General features: G+C 52.4%; 1 protein-coding gene across 6 annotated transcripts in view; it reads right to left on the bottom strand.

Annotated features, from left to right (window-relative positions):
- Positions 1-13860, bottom strand: part of ppp1r16b (protein phosphatase 1, regulatory subunit 16B) — a 38269-nt gene that overhangs the window by 15818 nt on the left and 8591 nt on the right. For 5 of the 6 annotated variants that reach the window (XM_088607483.1, XM_088607481.1, XM_088607482.1 and 2 more), the window contains one exon: positions 9947-10323. In XM_088607483.1, the coding sequence (XP_088463609.1) occupies positions 9947-10190 (244 nt within the window). In that variant the 5' untranslated portion in view covers positions 10191-10323. Of the gene's footprint in view, positions 1-9946; positions 10324-10695; positions 10872-13860 lie in introns of those variants that run through there. The other variant, XM_088607484.1, reaches the window with a different exon arrangement.

Genomic DNA, 13860 nt, shown 5'->3' with positions numbered 1-13860 from the left:
GGGGGGAGCCGCTCGCAACGCGCCATGCCGAGGTCAGCAAAGGAGAGCCTGGGGAGGGCACGCCCTCGCTCAGCTCCTGCTGTCCGCTCCTGCCCAGAGCCACTGGCCCCCAGAGCAGAGGAATCTCGGGGCCGGACTCGTGGGGTCCAGTGGTGTGGAGCCGGCGTGACCGAACAGCTGCGTCAGAGCCCTCCCTCAGGTGATGGGGCTTGTGGGCCTTTCGAAAACAAGCGACACAAGGAAGGTCAGACAGGAAGCGGTTCTTCCTTCCTCCTCAGGGATCCCAGCCGGAGGCTTTCCTATACGGAGCCTGAGCTGAGGAAGAGGAGAGGCCGACTCCTCACAGAGAGGGCCGGACTAAAGATGAGTCTGATGTTCCAGCACGTCCATACCACCGAAAACCTGCAGGGGAAAAGATCCTGGAGAAATGGCTACCATTGCTCTTTAATGGACTTGCTGGCCTGAAGGGGCACCTTCAGGGCCACAGACTCTTAAAAGTCTGAATGAAGCTCCCGTCTCTCATGAGAGAACTTTCCTTTGGAGTTCACCACGCAGTCTTCCTCATACTTAGGCAATAGACACAACTGTTTCACTAAGTGAAACCAGAATAAACTCCCGTCCCTCGAGCCTTATAGTCGTGCCTGCTCCCGGTCCAGAAGAGAGCAGAAGAGGCGACTCAGGGCGTTATCGCAGCCAGTGGCTCCAGTCTCCTGCTTCCGGGAGCCGTCTTGCGTGACCAGCAGATAAGCTGGGAGGGCGGCAGCTTCCAGTTTGCCAGTTTCACTGATGTTCCGTTTATCTTTCGAGATTATTTTTTTGTTCCGTCGTCCTGAATGTACCCGTCCAGAGTCCCTAGCTGGCCAGGAAGTCATTCCCCACGAGCTCTTGGTTTGAGATCAGATACGACGATATGATGTTAATGACCCTCAATCACGAAGGCGGCCATGGCGATGAGAATCACGCTAACCTGAGCTCAGTGTTAATAGATTTCCGCATGCGGATGGGCTGTGGCCCTGCGGGGCAGCGAGCTGTCTCCTCTCGAAGCTCCCTGCTCCCTGTAGAGGGGGTTTCAAAGACTGACACTCCTCCTCCCTCTGGAGTGCAGTGGGCTCTGTGCTAGCGCCGAGGGTGCCTGTCTGCAGAAGGGAAGTCTCTCAGGAAGCGGGGCCGCAGGCCTTGTGGATGTTTACTCTCCATGACCTTGGGCTGCACTGCACTTGCCATGGGCAGTCGCATACCAGACATTCCGATTCACTCCTCAGAAGGCTGTCGACGTCCACCTTGACATTTCTTAGATTGGCGTAGAAGGAATGTGATCGTGTTATGAAGGAGGTGGCTGGGCTCTGGAACAGCCTGGGAGGTCCACTCCTCAGAGGGCGCCTCCAGGATAGGTTAACCCCGAAACGTTGTCTCTCCTTGCTCTTCCTTTCAGCATGGAATAAACCTTCACCTGTTCGGGAACACGTTGTTTCACAGCTGGAATGATGCTGAAAAACTGCAGCAAAGCACAAGGATTTTGTACCTGGTAATGTTTTACTCCCTGATTCTACAGGCAGTGGCCCCAGAGCCCTCAACACTACTCTGCACTAGTGCTACGTCTGTACTAGCCCTTTCCATGGCGGCCCACAGCTTGCACCAGGCTTCACCCCACAACACCGCTTTACCTCATTTTTACCATGGCTTCACTGCGTGGCTAATCAGGTAATGCACTGAGGAGCTTTCTTGTGCGATGCAGGCATTAGGCTCACTGGGGCCCCAGGCTGCAGTGCACACACAGCCCCCTCTTCTCGCCCAACACCAGAGGAAAAATAAATCCCCGCTGTACTGCCACACAGGCCTCAAAAACGCTCACCAGCCGCCTCTCGGGAGGGGAGAGATAAGAGAGGATTTGCATGAGAGACCAATATAGATGTAGCTGTGGCCTGCCACCCTCAGACACTCACTAAGAAGCAGACCTTTTTATAGGCTTACTTCTTCCACACAGAGGAGCTTCTTTTCCTATTTGATGGAGAACTGGGCCGCTCAGTCGCAGAGCTGGGTCTGGTTCCGGGCAGAGTGACTTTGGATTTAATAGGACACGCACAGCAGGAAAGGAAGGAGGTCAGTTTCATAATTAGATCTGAAATGATGAGTTATAATTACGCTCCGCTAACGAGGAGCTTAAAAGGGCAGTGATGCTGGTTTTGCTTCCAAAGCTCAGTGTCTTGTATTTTAACAAGTCTGAGGAAAACAATAACGCTCCCGACTCCCAAAACTTAGAACATACAGAGAAACGTCCAACACTCATGACACCCGAAGACGGCTTCACAGCTGAAACACTGCGTTTCCTTTCTTCTCTTTTCAGCAGGGAATAAACCTTTAACTTGTTCCTTTGCTGCCTTCGCATGCCGACGCAGCTCCCCACCCAAACTAGTCCGACACCTATGTGCACTCAAAGCACATGTTACATGTGTCCAATAGCACACATGCAACGAACATAACAGAAGCCAAGGAAGTAGAAGATGCCAGCAGGTAACAACGAGAACAAATGGAAATTAAGAGCTGTAGTGCAAAGACACAACAGCAGCTGTGGTGTAGGGGACAGCAGGACCCACAGAAGAGGCCCTGCTGCCCACTGGGCAGAGCCTGGCCACAGTAAGAAGGTCTGAAGCAGCAGACCTCACATTTATGCAAAGACCACGTTCACACAAGACGTCCTGAAGTTAACCCGAGCTGGACCAGAGGTCTTTCACCTGGAAACCTCCTTCAAAAATCAATTTCTAAAGGTCTGGAACGATTCGACTGTGAGCAATGAAACAGGGGGTGTGATCGATTGAATTTAGAGATCATTTTGAACAAAAATCACAATATCTTTCAACTCTCGAGGACTAGTGTTTCCCTTCATCCAAGTAACACTTGTTCCGTTGATCTATTGCTTAACAAGTGTTCCTAGGTTCTAAATAATGGGTGATTTAGGGTGGCCTATAAAAATGGCTGGAGTGGGGCTCTTCAGGACCAGGGTTGGAGACCCACCGGAGTTAGAACAGGAAAACCTTAAAGAGAGTTTAGGCAGGACAGGAGTTATGTGCTGATGCAGAACACTTAGGTGGCACACAGGGCCCTGAAATCTAGCCTTACCGAAGTGTGTACTGAAGTTCAGAAGATACTCCAGTAATTAAGACATTGCAGTAGTCCAATCTTGATTAAACAAAGGAACACATCTATTTCAGGATCAGACATGCAGAGCATAGGAGATAAAGCATCTAAAAAACGCCTTCCACCATTATATTCTACATTCACATTTTCCTGTATTTCACAAAAGACATGATTCTCCGTAACAAGCAACAAATTGGAGCTAAGTGCTTCGTGAATGAAAATCTTCTCAAGTTGCTGAAGTCTTTTAAATTCAAGGCACTCAGAAAAAGGATTTGCATCAGCCTAGACCAGCAGAGATCTAGTAATAAGTGTGGGTGTTAGTGAACTTTTTTTTTTCCTAAAGGATAATTTCTAGAGCAGAACAGACTACTTCTGACGCAAAGATAATCTGTCTATTCTGAGGTATGAGGTGTGCACAGCACTGGAAAGAATGACCAAAGTCAGGAACCACCTCCTGCATCCCCATTTAGGCAGTACAAAAAAAAACCTCAGCACTAAGCGTCTGAAGTCTGTTTTACTCCAGGCCTGTGTCAGGCACCAGCAGCATGAGTTGTGACAGCGCTCAACTGGGTCAGAAACACAGAAGACTTTCACCCCAGCACAGCGTGACCCCCACGGCCCAGGAAACCGCGGCTGCCTTGTGCCTGAGACAGCCAGCATGCACGTCAGAGGCGACTTCAGCACCCTTTCCAAGCCAAGTTCAAGAGTCTCTTAGACCCTCAAACACAGCAATAACTCCTGTCAGCTGCATCAGGCCCCAGGAGATGCACAAAGTCAAGGTACCAAATGCAGGACTGCTCTGCTATCGCCTGCTCTGCTCTTGAGCCTGGTGTTGTGTCTTTGACACAGCAGGGCTCTTTCAAGTGCCAGAAAATCTGCTGAGGGCTTCTGGCTTTCAGTGCTTATTTTGCAGTGACCTCCCTTAATACTGTCTTGCAATTAATAACTCTTAATTTCTCATTAAATCTTAATTAGGAGAAAAGAATTTGATGCTCCCCGAGTTATGTATGCTATTATGTACATCATTAAAATTTTATCATCGATTAGCATTAGCGATTTTCTCACGGATAGCATGTGCAGTATAAGGCTCTTTTCTTTTTCAGCAGACTTCATTCACAAGAAGCGGGGTTAAACTGATCAAAGTGCACAAAACACCAAGACTTAACGAAGGTGCTGGAGGAAACAAGGGTTCAAAGATTTGGGGACAAACGTCAGTGGTCACCATGTTTTGTAAAGAATGAACCCCTGCGGTTTTAATAAATCAAATCAGATCAGAGGATGTTTAAAGGGGACCCACGTGATCAGAAACGAATACCAAACGTCCAGAGCTGCAGCCAGTGTCCACTCGGTCTCTCTCAGCCAGGACAGGCTCGGAGCCGGACAGAGAGGCCTGGGCTCGGCGCTGAACCCACTGCAGCACGGCCTGGCCCCCGGCCTCTCATCCCGGGATTACAGAGGCTGGCCTCTTTAATCCCGCCGGGCTAATCCCTGCCCCGCAGACCTGCAGGCTCGGAGCTGCAGTCGTCTCTGGAGATGCGCCGAGTCCACACGAACGGAGGGGGGCATCATGGCCGCGCACACGCATGCACGCACACACGCACGCACGCACGCACGCACGCACACTGCAGGGCCTTCAGATCAGCTCCCAGCCACCCTGCCGGTCATTAGCTGCTGCCTGGCAAGCACTCAGCTCCTGAAGCACCAAGGCAACAGTCCTGCTGCTCCCTCCTGCAGCCTGGCCCACCTTCCACCTCCTCACGGAGCTCAGAGCACATTTCAGCTGGCACTGCACCCTTTCCCCATCTCAGTACGGGTCACTACCACAGCACAGCATGGCACTGCACTAAACTGGGCAACTGGTCCCCAAATTCTCCCGCGCCTCAGACAGCATCGCCTCTCCTGAAAGCAGACTGCAGTAACTCCTTCGCTGCGAAAGTACAGCTGCATTATGCCTTAAAAACTGTCCTCCCAGAAGCCTTTTTACAAATCTTAACACGTTGCCCAGCACAATATACGTGTGTAGGTGGTCACAACGTTACAGCGGGATACCTCCAGCTCATCAGACGGAGATGCAGGACATGTGACACGGTGTAAAGATCAAAATGGCTTCACAAAAAGGGAACAAGCTTGAGGCCAGCAGTCAGGGGAACTTTTCAGCTCCTAATCTCTGAACCCTGTAAGTGGTGAGCTTTCTGACAGAAACTAGTGAGCAAAGCAGTTTATAGGTGCAAGGCCTTTACTGACCAGCAGGGGTCAGACGTGTACATACTGCTCATGTAAGCAAACCTGATTTGACTTACCACCTCCAAACAGCGGCAGCACAGGTGTGGCTCGAAGGCTTAAACAACTCGGCTACTTACTACACATCTTGAAACTATATACGGGAAAGCAGTTTAACACTTAACCCTGAACACACCATTTAAAACTTTCAGTATGTCTCATTGGTCGCATGATCAACGTCTGTTCCTGACCTCAGAGCCAATTAAAATAGTAGTCAGGTTGTACAGTACTGATATGACTAAGATACTGCCTATGTTACTGCTCCCTGAAGCTTAAAAGGCAAGTGGTTTCTTCTAGGCCATGTGTATACAGTATAGAAATATATGATCCCAAAAATGTAAAACTTTCTCTTAGCATGCATACACTTACGAAGAGGTATATACGTAAAAATGGGGATAAAAATGTCCATCCGCTCTCCTTATCTTGCGGGACAGCTCCGATTTTCTTCAGAATAACCACACTAACTCGTCGCCCGGCCCTGCGGCCCGCCAGGATCAACAGCCTTCCCCGCGAGGCCAGGCAAGCGAGCGCTGGTCCCGGCAGGCTATGAGCAGGCTCTTCCCCGGCATGAACGCCCTCCTCCCCCTCCTCTTTGTTTTCAGCTCATCTACAAACTACCGAACCCAAGTTTATTAAAAAAAAAAAAGAGTGCTTCCTGGAATTGTGTGCAGAAATGATAATTTATTGTTTGCCAGGTTGAACACCCCCAGCGCCACCGTGTGCTGCTCTGTGGGTACGTGTGTGTGTTTGTGGGGAGGGTGTTTGCCAACAGTCCCTGATTAAGCTAAATGGGTTGCCTCAGGCGATCTCCCCTCTGGTTTCCAAGGCAACGCACGTTAACACCGGAATTAGGGCATCCTCTCCTGACAGGAGCCAGAGAGGGAGGGGTGTGCGAGTTGGGTCAGCCAGCCTGCCTCTGTGTGTGTGTGTGTGTGTCTGGCTGGGAGGTGGGCCACTGCTGGACAGAGGCTGCCTAGAGCTGCCCTGACTTCCGGCCACTCTCTCTGTCCAAACTGCGCGGCCTTTACCTCAGCTTCCAGGCTGGCACCCAGGTACCCAGGTACCCGGGCCCCTGCCCTCTGCTCCAGACCCCCCAGGGATCCAGTGACGAAGGGGGCTCATGCCCCTCGACCCCCCCCAGCCAGCACACAGACTCTCCTTCCTCAGCCGCGACACCAACATGCCAAGACGTGGCTGCAGAGAAGTCCACGCTCGCTCAGAGCCCTGCTTATCCTGCATCAGGCCGCTGACTGGGGACGCCTCTTATCTCAAGCTCTTCTTCCACAGAAGAATTAACACTGACTATCTGCAGCGTTCCCCCGAGGGCCAGCGAAGCCTTAAATAAATGATAACTTCTGGCTTCAGATGCTACGCGCGCTCGGAGACGTGTATGCACTTTGAAGACGAGAGCGAGGCCTTAAATTTATAATACAAAAAAACATCAAAGCTCCGAAGCGCGAGGCATGCTGAAGTCTGTCTTTAAATATTTACACGTCTGGGAGACCCTCATTCCCATCTGACATGCGGGGAACGGCGTAGTTGTGTTACTGCTGCTTTCTCAGAAAGATGTCAGACGGGTTCACAGATAAGAAGAGGCCATTGGGCACATCTGGCCCATTTTCTTGTTAATAGCTAATTGATCGGAGGCTCTCGCCCAGCTGTTTCCTGAAAGAAGTCAGGGCTTTGGCTTCAACGACATGGCTGGGCAGCTAGCTTGTTCCATGCTCCAGCACTCTTTGCATAAAGATGTAATACACTGACACGCAGTTCCCAGTTGTGCCCTCTGGTTTGTGTTTTACTCTGGCTTGTGTTTTGAAGCGTTTCTGAGGATTTTGAATACCTGGGCAAGGTCTCCTGCACTCTCCTCTGTACGAAAGAGTCTTTCAGCCTTCAGTGTGAGACATCTGCCTTTCGCCGATGGGTAAACTCCCCTGCATGCTTACAGCCCAGAAACACTAAGCTTGTAATGAAGCGTAGAGACTGTGTGGCTTCTTTAAGGAAATTGTTAATATTTAAAGGGGGGAGTGGCAGTAAATGGATGGCGTCAAGTGGAGGGTATGATTTCGGTTTAAAAATTTGTAGTCTTGAAGTCTGTAATTAGGGAAAGGCTGAATCAGGGCAATTGTGAAGGAAATGTGCTGACAGTCAGCTTGTCTGGATACACAGCAAGCCTTGGGGACTGGAAGAAAATCAGGCAGAAATGTCCCCTTCTGTCCTGACTGTGGGGAGAAAAGTCATTTCTCGCGCCTCTCCAGACTAGGAGAGTGGAAACGGGCCCCGGCTAACCCACAGCATTCTCCAACAGAGCCGCCAGCAAATTACCTTTCTCCTCTCCTGCTATTTCAAAACCCATTCTCCCCGAGACAGACAGCACGTCCTCCCAGCTGTAAGGCTGTTCTGACTGAGTGAGCTTACCCGTCTGATGAAAGCAGAAGACTGATAACCAACAAAATGTATCATTTACTCCACAACTCAGTCACAGCTACTGAATTCTCCATTACGTAAAGCACTGATACTTCTAAAACCTTATGTTTTTTTTTAAAAATAGAAACAGTCATTCGGAAGACTGTCCAACAATTTCATGCGTCACGTGACTGAAACCCCTCGGTCCAACTGCCGGCAGGAGCAGAGCCCACAATACCAGAGGGAACGCGTGTGGTTTCCTGAACGAATGTGGTGGGGGAGGTTCTTCCCCAAGCCCGTACCACTCGCGCACTGCAGATCTCTGCAGATACTGAGGTTCGGAAAAAAAAAAAGATTTCCAACGAATGCAATTTTACAGCCACTGTTCAGATCCTTGAGAGCACCGCCGTGCAGCTCTTCCTCTGCCTGCAGCACGAGGCCTTGCTACTTTCTCACTTGACATCGATCGAACAGCGAGCCTGTTGGACCTGTGTTTCCCCTCACCGGAGATAGGCAGACAGATGGGGAGGAGGGTAACTGACTGTGCAAGCTCAGACGTACCAGCAGCAAGCAAACGCTGGATGTAGCCAAGCAAGGTACGCTCAGAGGAGTGAATTTTCAGATTTGGCCTGTGTGGAGCCGGTAAGTAAGTCCTTAACCAGCATTATTCAGTGGGGCTTGGAGGGTCCTCAGCAAAGACGAATCATCTATACAATGAATACTGACCTCTTAAGGAGGCCATGAACTGGTTTGTTTGACTTGTTCCTTAGTATCATTTATAGATCGGTGTAGTTCAACTGATCTATGAATGATATGAAGGAACTAGTAGAGATTAAATCCACACTAAAAAAAAAAACATCGTTTCAGCTCCTGAGTCTCCTGGTGTGAGGTGCCGGGCTGTTCAGTGTGGAATTAACCTCTTCTTGTTTCTTTGTAGCCGATGGAGCAGTGGAGCAAGTAAACCTTGCTCATGAAATAAATAGGATTGTCCTACAGGTACAAGCTAAACGGTATTACAAGTGGATGTCAGTCCGATCATCCTTCAGATGCGAATACCGATCCGTCTTAACATCACAGGAGCCTGCGGCTGGGTTCTGGACAACGCGAAGCGATTCACTGTCATGACTCGAAGATGAGCAGGATATCATTGCTTTGCTCTAGCACAGCCCAACCCCCACGCCCCCCCCTCTCTGCCCTCCCGGACCACTGCTGCTCAGCTGCCGAGCCGCCGAGCCGCAGCCAGGAAAGCAATCTGAGCCCCTATTACAGAGCGCGCCCCGACACAAAGGCGGTCGAGACGACTTCACAGAGCAGCAATTTCACAGCCATTACTGGGGGTCACACGGGAGGCGGCTGGGTCAGACCTCTCACATCAGAGGCAATGTACGGGCTCTGCAGCCTCCCAGGGCTCGGGGAATGCCTTCCAGCACCAAAAACAGACAACCCCCCCTTCGTATACACACGCACACACACCCTGCTCCAGGCCCCCTCCTCACCCACGGCTCTCCATCAGCGGTGTGGGCGCTTTCTCAGCAGCACCAGTTGCTCCAGGTGTGCGCTACCTGCACACTCAAACACACGAGCAGCTCGCTGGGGGCTTAGCTCCGCCGCAAGACATGAGGCTCTCTACAAAACATCGTCAGGCCCTCCCATTCCCCGGAAGCAGGCGGGTCGGGTCGGAACTGCCTCTGCGCGTCCACTGACTCGGAGCGTTCCCACTTCCATCCTGAGATTCCTCAGGGAAGGCGAATGACCCCCCCTTGTCCAAACCATCCCCGTCCCGGCGCTTTCGGACACCAGCAGCTTCCTCTCCCGGCGCGCCTGGCTGGAGCAGCTGTGCACCGACCCACACAAGCACACAGGAAGAACACGCAAACTCCCCACAGACAGGCACCCCCACACACACACACAGCTGGAAGTAAACGGAGGAGACTGGAGACGCGAGGCAGGAGAGCTGAACCAGCCCTGGCACTGCGCCGCCCCCCGCAGGAAACTGGCACGGCGCATGAAGAGCTCCCGCAGAAGCCTGGCAGCGAGCGAGATGAGGAGCAGCGGGAGGAATCACAGGAAACGGGAAAGCAACGGCCCGAGACGAAGCAGAGAGGAAGAGGCCGGCCCCGCCACCTACCCTCCTCGGCGTCGTTGCGAGCGGAGGCCTCCAGCAGGGCCACGCTGGCGCTGAAGGAGACCCGCTTCCGGGGCCCTGGGGGGGCGGGGCGCCGCCTGTCCGCCTTGCGCTTCCTGCTCTGCATCTCCTTCTCGTACAGCGCCCAGCGCTTCAGCTGCTGCGCCCGCCGCCTCTGCGCCGCCCGCAGGCGCTCCAGGCTGGGCATCTTCTCCAGCTCGCCCGGGAGCTCCCCGTGGCTCGCCATGGCAACGCAGGATGAGGGGAGGGGGGGGTGGCCGGAGACACAGGTCCTCAGGCAGGTGGGGGGCTACTGGGGGCTCCTCCTCTCTGCTGGGCTGCTGCCGCTGCCCATCGTTCACCAGGGCTCAGCAGGGACCCTGGAGGGGAGGAAGAGAAGCACAGTGAGACCCTGGCCGGACACTCCGCCATGGCCGAACACTGCTGGGCGCACTGCTGAGACACTAAAACCCACGGCCAGGTGGCCCGGGAGTCTCCGGGTCCAGGCGGGAACACGCTCGCTATAGAGGAATAGTTACAGTGGAATGGACTGCTCGGGAGCGAAGGCAATCGATCGTGGACGCCCCCTCTGTTTGTTCAATTAGCATCGCATCAGTCCCAGAGAAACCAGGCCCTACCTCCTCGCTCCGCCACCCAGAGGCGACAGCAGAGCAGGCACACGGGCCCCGGCTCAAGGAGACACAGGAACGGGCACCGCGGTGTACAGCGTGTTAAACCGGGACAGAAGAGACCTTTCGAACAGCTGTTTCTTTTCAGCGCCCTACCGACCGATGGGGGGGGGTGGCCTGTTCCAGGACTGAACGGCTCTGCACCGTCATCTCAGCGACCGCGTCAAGGTGGCCGACTTGGCAAAAAGAAAGAAGGAACGAAAGAGAGGCCGAGAGGCGACAGCGATCTGGAGCGTCAGAAGCTTCCGCTTGTGCAGCAGAGCCCTGTTCACCTGGCCCGCATCCTGTCAGGGCAGGCGGAGAGAGAGCACTGCGCAGTGCGCGCTGCGGCCGGCTAACCACTTCCTGTTGCCTCTGTCCGGGTACGCTGCACGCTAGGCGCCTGCTAGCTGCCCGCCAGCCAGGCACGTGCCCAGTCTGCCCAGGCCAACAGCACGGGGAGGGCAGGAGCCCCCCAGCAGCTGGCGCCGTGCGGAGAGAAACTACAGCACGAGCCCCCGGCCGAGACACGAGCCTCAACCGGGTTCCGCTTTCGCTTCACCTGAGCGCTCTTGCATACCTGCTTCACCTTCCTGCACGAGGCATTTTCAACACAAGGCCCAGGCGCCTGCCGTGCAGAGCCTGTGAAAGACCTTCCGAAAACTCCTGAGCACGTCTAGCGGACAAAATCATCAGGTGAACTGACTCCTCAAGGTGGGACAAAAAGCAGTGCTCCTCCAGAAACAGTCCGAGACACCCACCCTCAGATCCCAGTATCGGGCCACTGACCTTACTTTCATCTGCTCCTGGTTTGGACAAACCTTTTATTAAAACTCTGAATCCAGCAACATTATTCTATGCTTTTCTGACTGACCTACTTTTTATGCTCTCGCTTCAGCTGCTCCCGGCCTTCACCTCTCCTGTGCCTCAAACACGAACGAGAACAACTTTCAGAGCTCCAGCTTGCAACCTGCAGGCGGCTGGGAGAGCTCACTGCGCTAAAACATTAATGCTGCAGCTCGGTCTGGAAAGAACACAAGGCAGTATGCACTTAAAATCAAATGGCCAGCATCTGCCATATTGAAGAAGGTGCAGAAATGTGGTCTTGAATTAACCGCTTCCCATATCCAAGCTGTTTAGAAGAAGCTTGCTCAAGTCAAGAAAGGAAGTTGTCATTTTTAAGACGACGTTTCTTGTGATGGTGCACAGGAAGCATAGCCTAGGACCAGGAGATGTTCTACAGAACCCAAGAACAAAGACTCTCAAGTTCACCTCGTCCACCAGGCAGCCTCAGTGTCTTCTGATGGGTTTTACTGAATCTGCTCTTAAGAAGCAAGTCTGAGTTACAAATAAATGGCTGCGTGCTAAGGGTACCAAGACAGCCCGGTCTCCCGGGGCCAGACACGAGGCAGAACCACTAACCGGGCTCCTCTCTGGAGACAAAAGCACCCTTCAGAGCAGAGCGCTCTGCTGGAGAGAGGGCCAGCGTGGTGGCAGAGAGGGAGGGGAACCGCCTGACAGCTGCCCTGCATCTGGTCTTGCCCCCACCAGGAAGGAGTGGCACGAAACAGAAAAAAAAGAGAACACAACAGCCCTGAAATCTGTGTTTTTCAACCTTTTCCCTCTCACAGCACCCAGCTACAGCAGATGAATAATGATCTAAACAAAAGTTCAAGGTTTAATCTGGGCTGGCTTTGAAGTGCACAGACAATCCTAGACCAAACCTGTCCGGACTTCTCCTTTTCCTTCAAGGCACTGCCAGTGGATCACTAACCCGAGGGTCAAGGAAGAAGTACACTGAAAACCGAGAACAGGAGGCACTTCTTTACACAAAGGTTTGTGGGAGTGTGGAACAAGCTACCCAGCCATATCCCTGATGCCGAGACCCTGGCTTCTTTCAAGAAAAAGGTGGGTGGGATGCTGGGAGTGATTAACTACTAATCGCCAAACGTGCTATATGGGCCTCTTCTCATGGGCCAAATTTCTTCTGTACTTTCTTCCATTCCTCTCAATGACATTTCGTTTGAAATTTCAAAGGGGGTCGGCTTCTTTTGTCTTTGTCTAGTCGTTCACCAGTGACATCAGAAAAGCAGGCGCTATGAGACCTGTGCTCCACGCTTGCTGTCAGAAGATACAGATGGCCTGTTCCGCCTCATCTCCTCAAAGCCCAGACAGAAAAAAAACAGTCGTTCGTTTTTCATCAGGCCCTGAAATCAACAGACAAGATTATTTCTCTTATTTTAACATACACGCTAAATTATATTATGAAGATGCAGCGGGGGTCTGGGAGCGCACTGATCTAATCAGCTCCTGAGAGTGATTGCGCTGTCTGGTGTGCACGGACAGCTCCCAGCTTCTGCTGCAGCTCAGTCAGAGTCCCCATTCTCTCCTTCTTCCCGATCCAGTGTTTATGAACCCCCTTTCCCCAGCGCCCCGCATTCTGACAGTGGGAGAGGAAGCCGCACAGCCCAGAAAAACCAGAGCAAACACAGCGTGATGTGTGTAAGACGCGCAGGCACTCTCGGAATTACAAAGGGGCACAGAAGACAGCTGAGAATAGCTCGGCTGCCAGGCCACAATGGTAATGACCTTAGTGTCCAGGAATAGGATGGGGTGGGGAAAGGCCTAAAGTTAGCCCAGAGAAATCCCATTGCACTGAGAGGGAAGGACTAAACATCACAAACCAAGGATCTTAAGGGAGATCCCAAAACAGCTCCAGGGAGGGCTCGGAGAGCTGAGCCAGCCCCACCAGCAGCGCTGCACACAGAGCAGACAGGAGCGCAGACGGGCCACTGCAGTGCAGATGCACAAGGAAGCCTTCAGGGCCCTGTGTCCCGAGAAAGAACCATCCCGAACCCGGCAAGTTTTCACCCCTTCATGGTTTTCATTATTCATCACAACAAAAGCATTATTTCACTCTTTCTGTCTTGCTCCTTCGTGACCTTCTCCATGCAAAACACACTAAAAAACGTCATTTGCAACAAGGAAACAACGATCAGGGAAAAAAAAAAACTTCCGTTCAGCTTCTTCAATGTAAATTACTCCTGTGTTTCCCTGTAATCTGTTTCTTTTCTGGGGTTTCAATTTTCTTCTCCTTTTTTACCTTAAGAATGCGCCTCGCTGTCTTAAGACTTTTCACAGAAATACTGCAGCAGAGCCGCTGAATCTCTGCCACGCAAGAGAGCTGGGGGCCTTTTCGGGCTGAACTCCTGCAGCTGTGCACATCTGTAACACCGAAAGGCGCTGGCA

Source organism: Lepisosteus platostomus, chromosome 15, assembly GCF_059453375.1.
Source record: "Lepisosteus platostomus isolate fLepPlt1 chromosome 15, fLepPlt1.hap1, whole genome shotgun sequence".
Classification (NCBI taxonomy): domain Eukaryota; kingdom Metazoa; phylum Chordata; class Actinopteri; order Semionotiformes; family Lepisosteidae; genus Lepisosteus; species Lepisosteus platostomus.
This window is presented reverse-complemented; position numbering and strand designations above follow the sequence as displayed.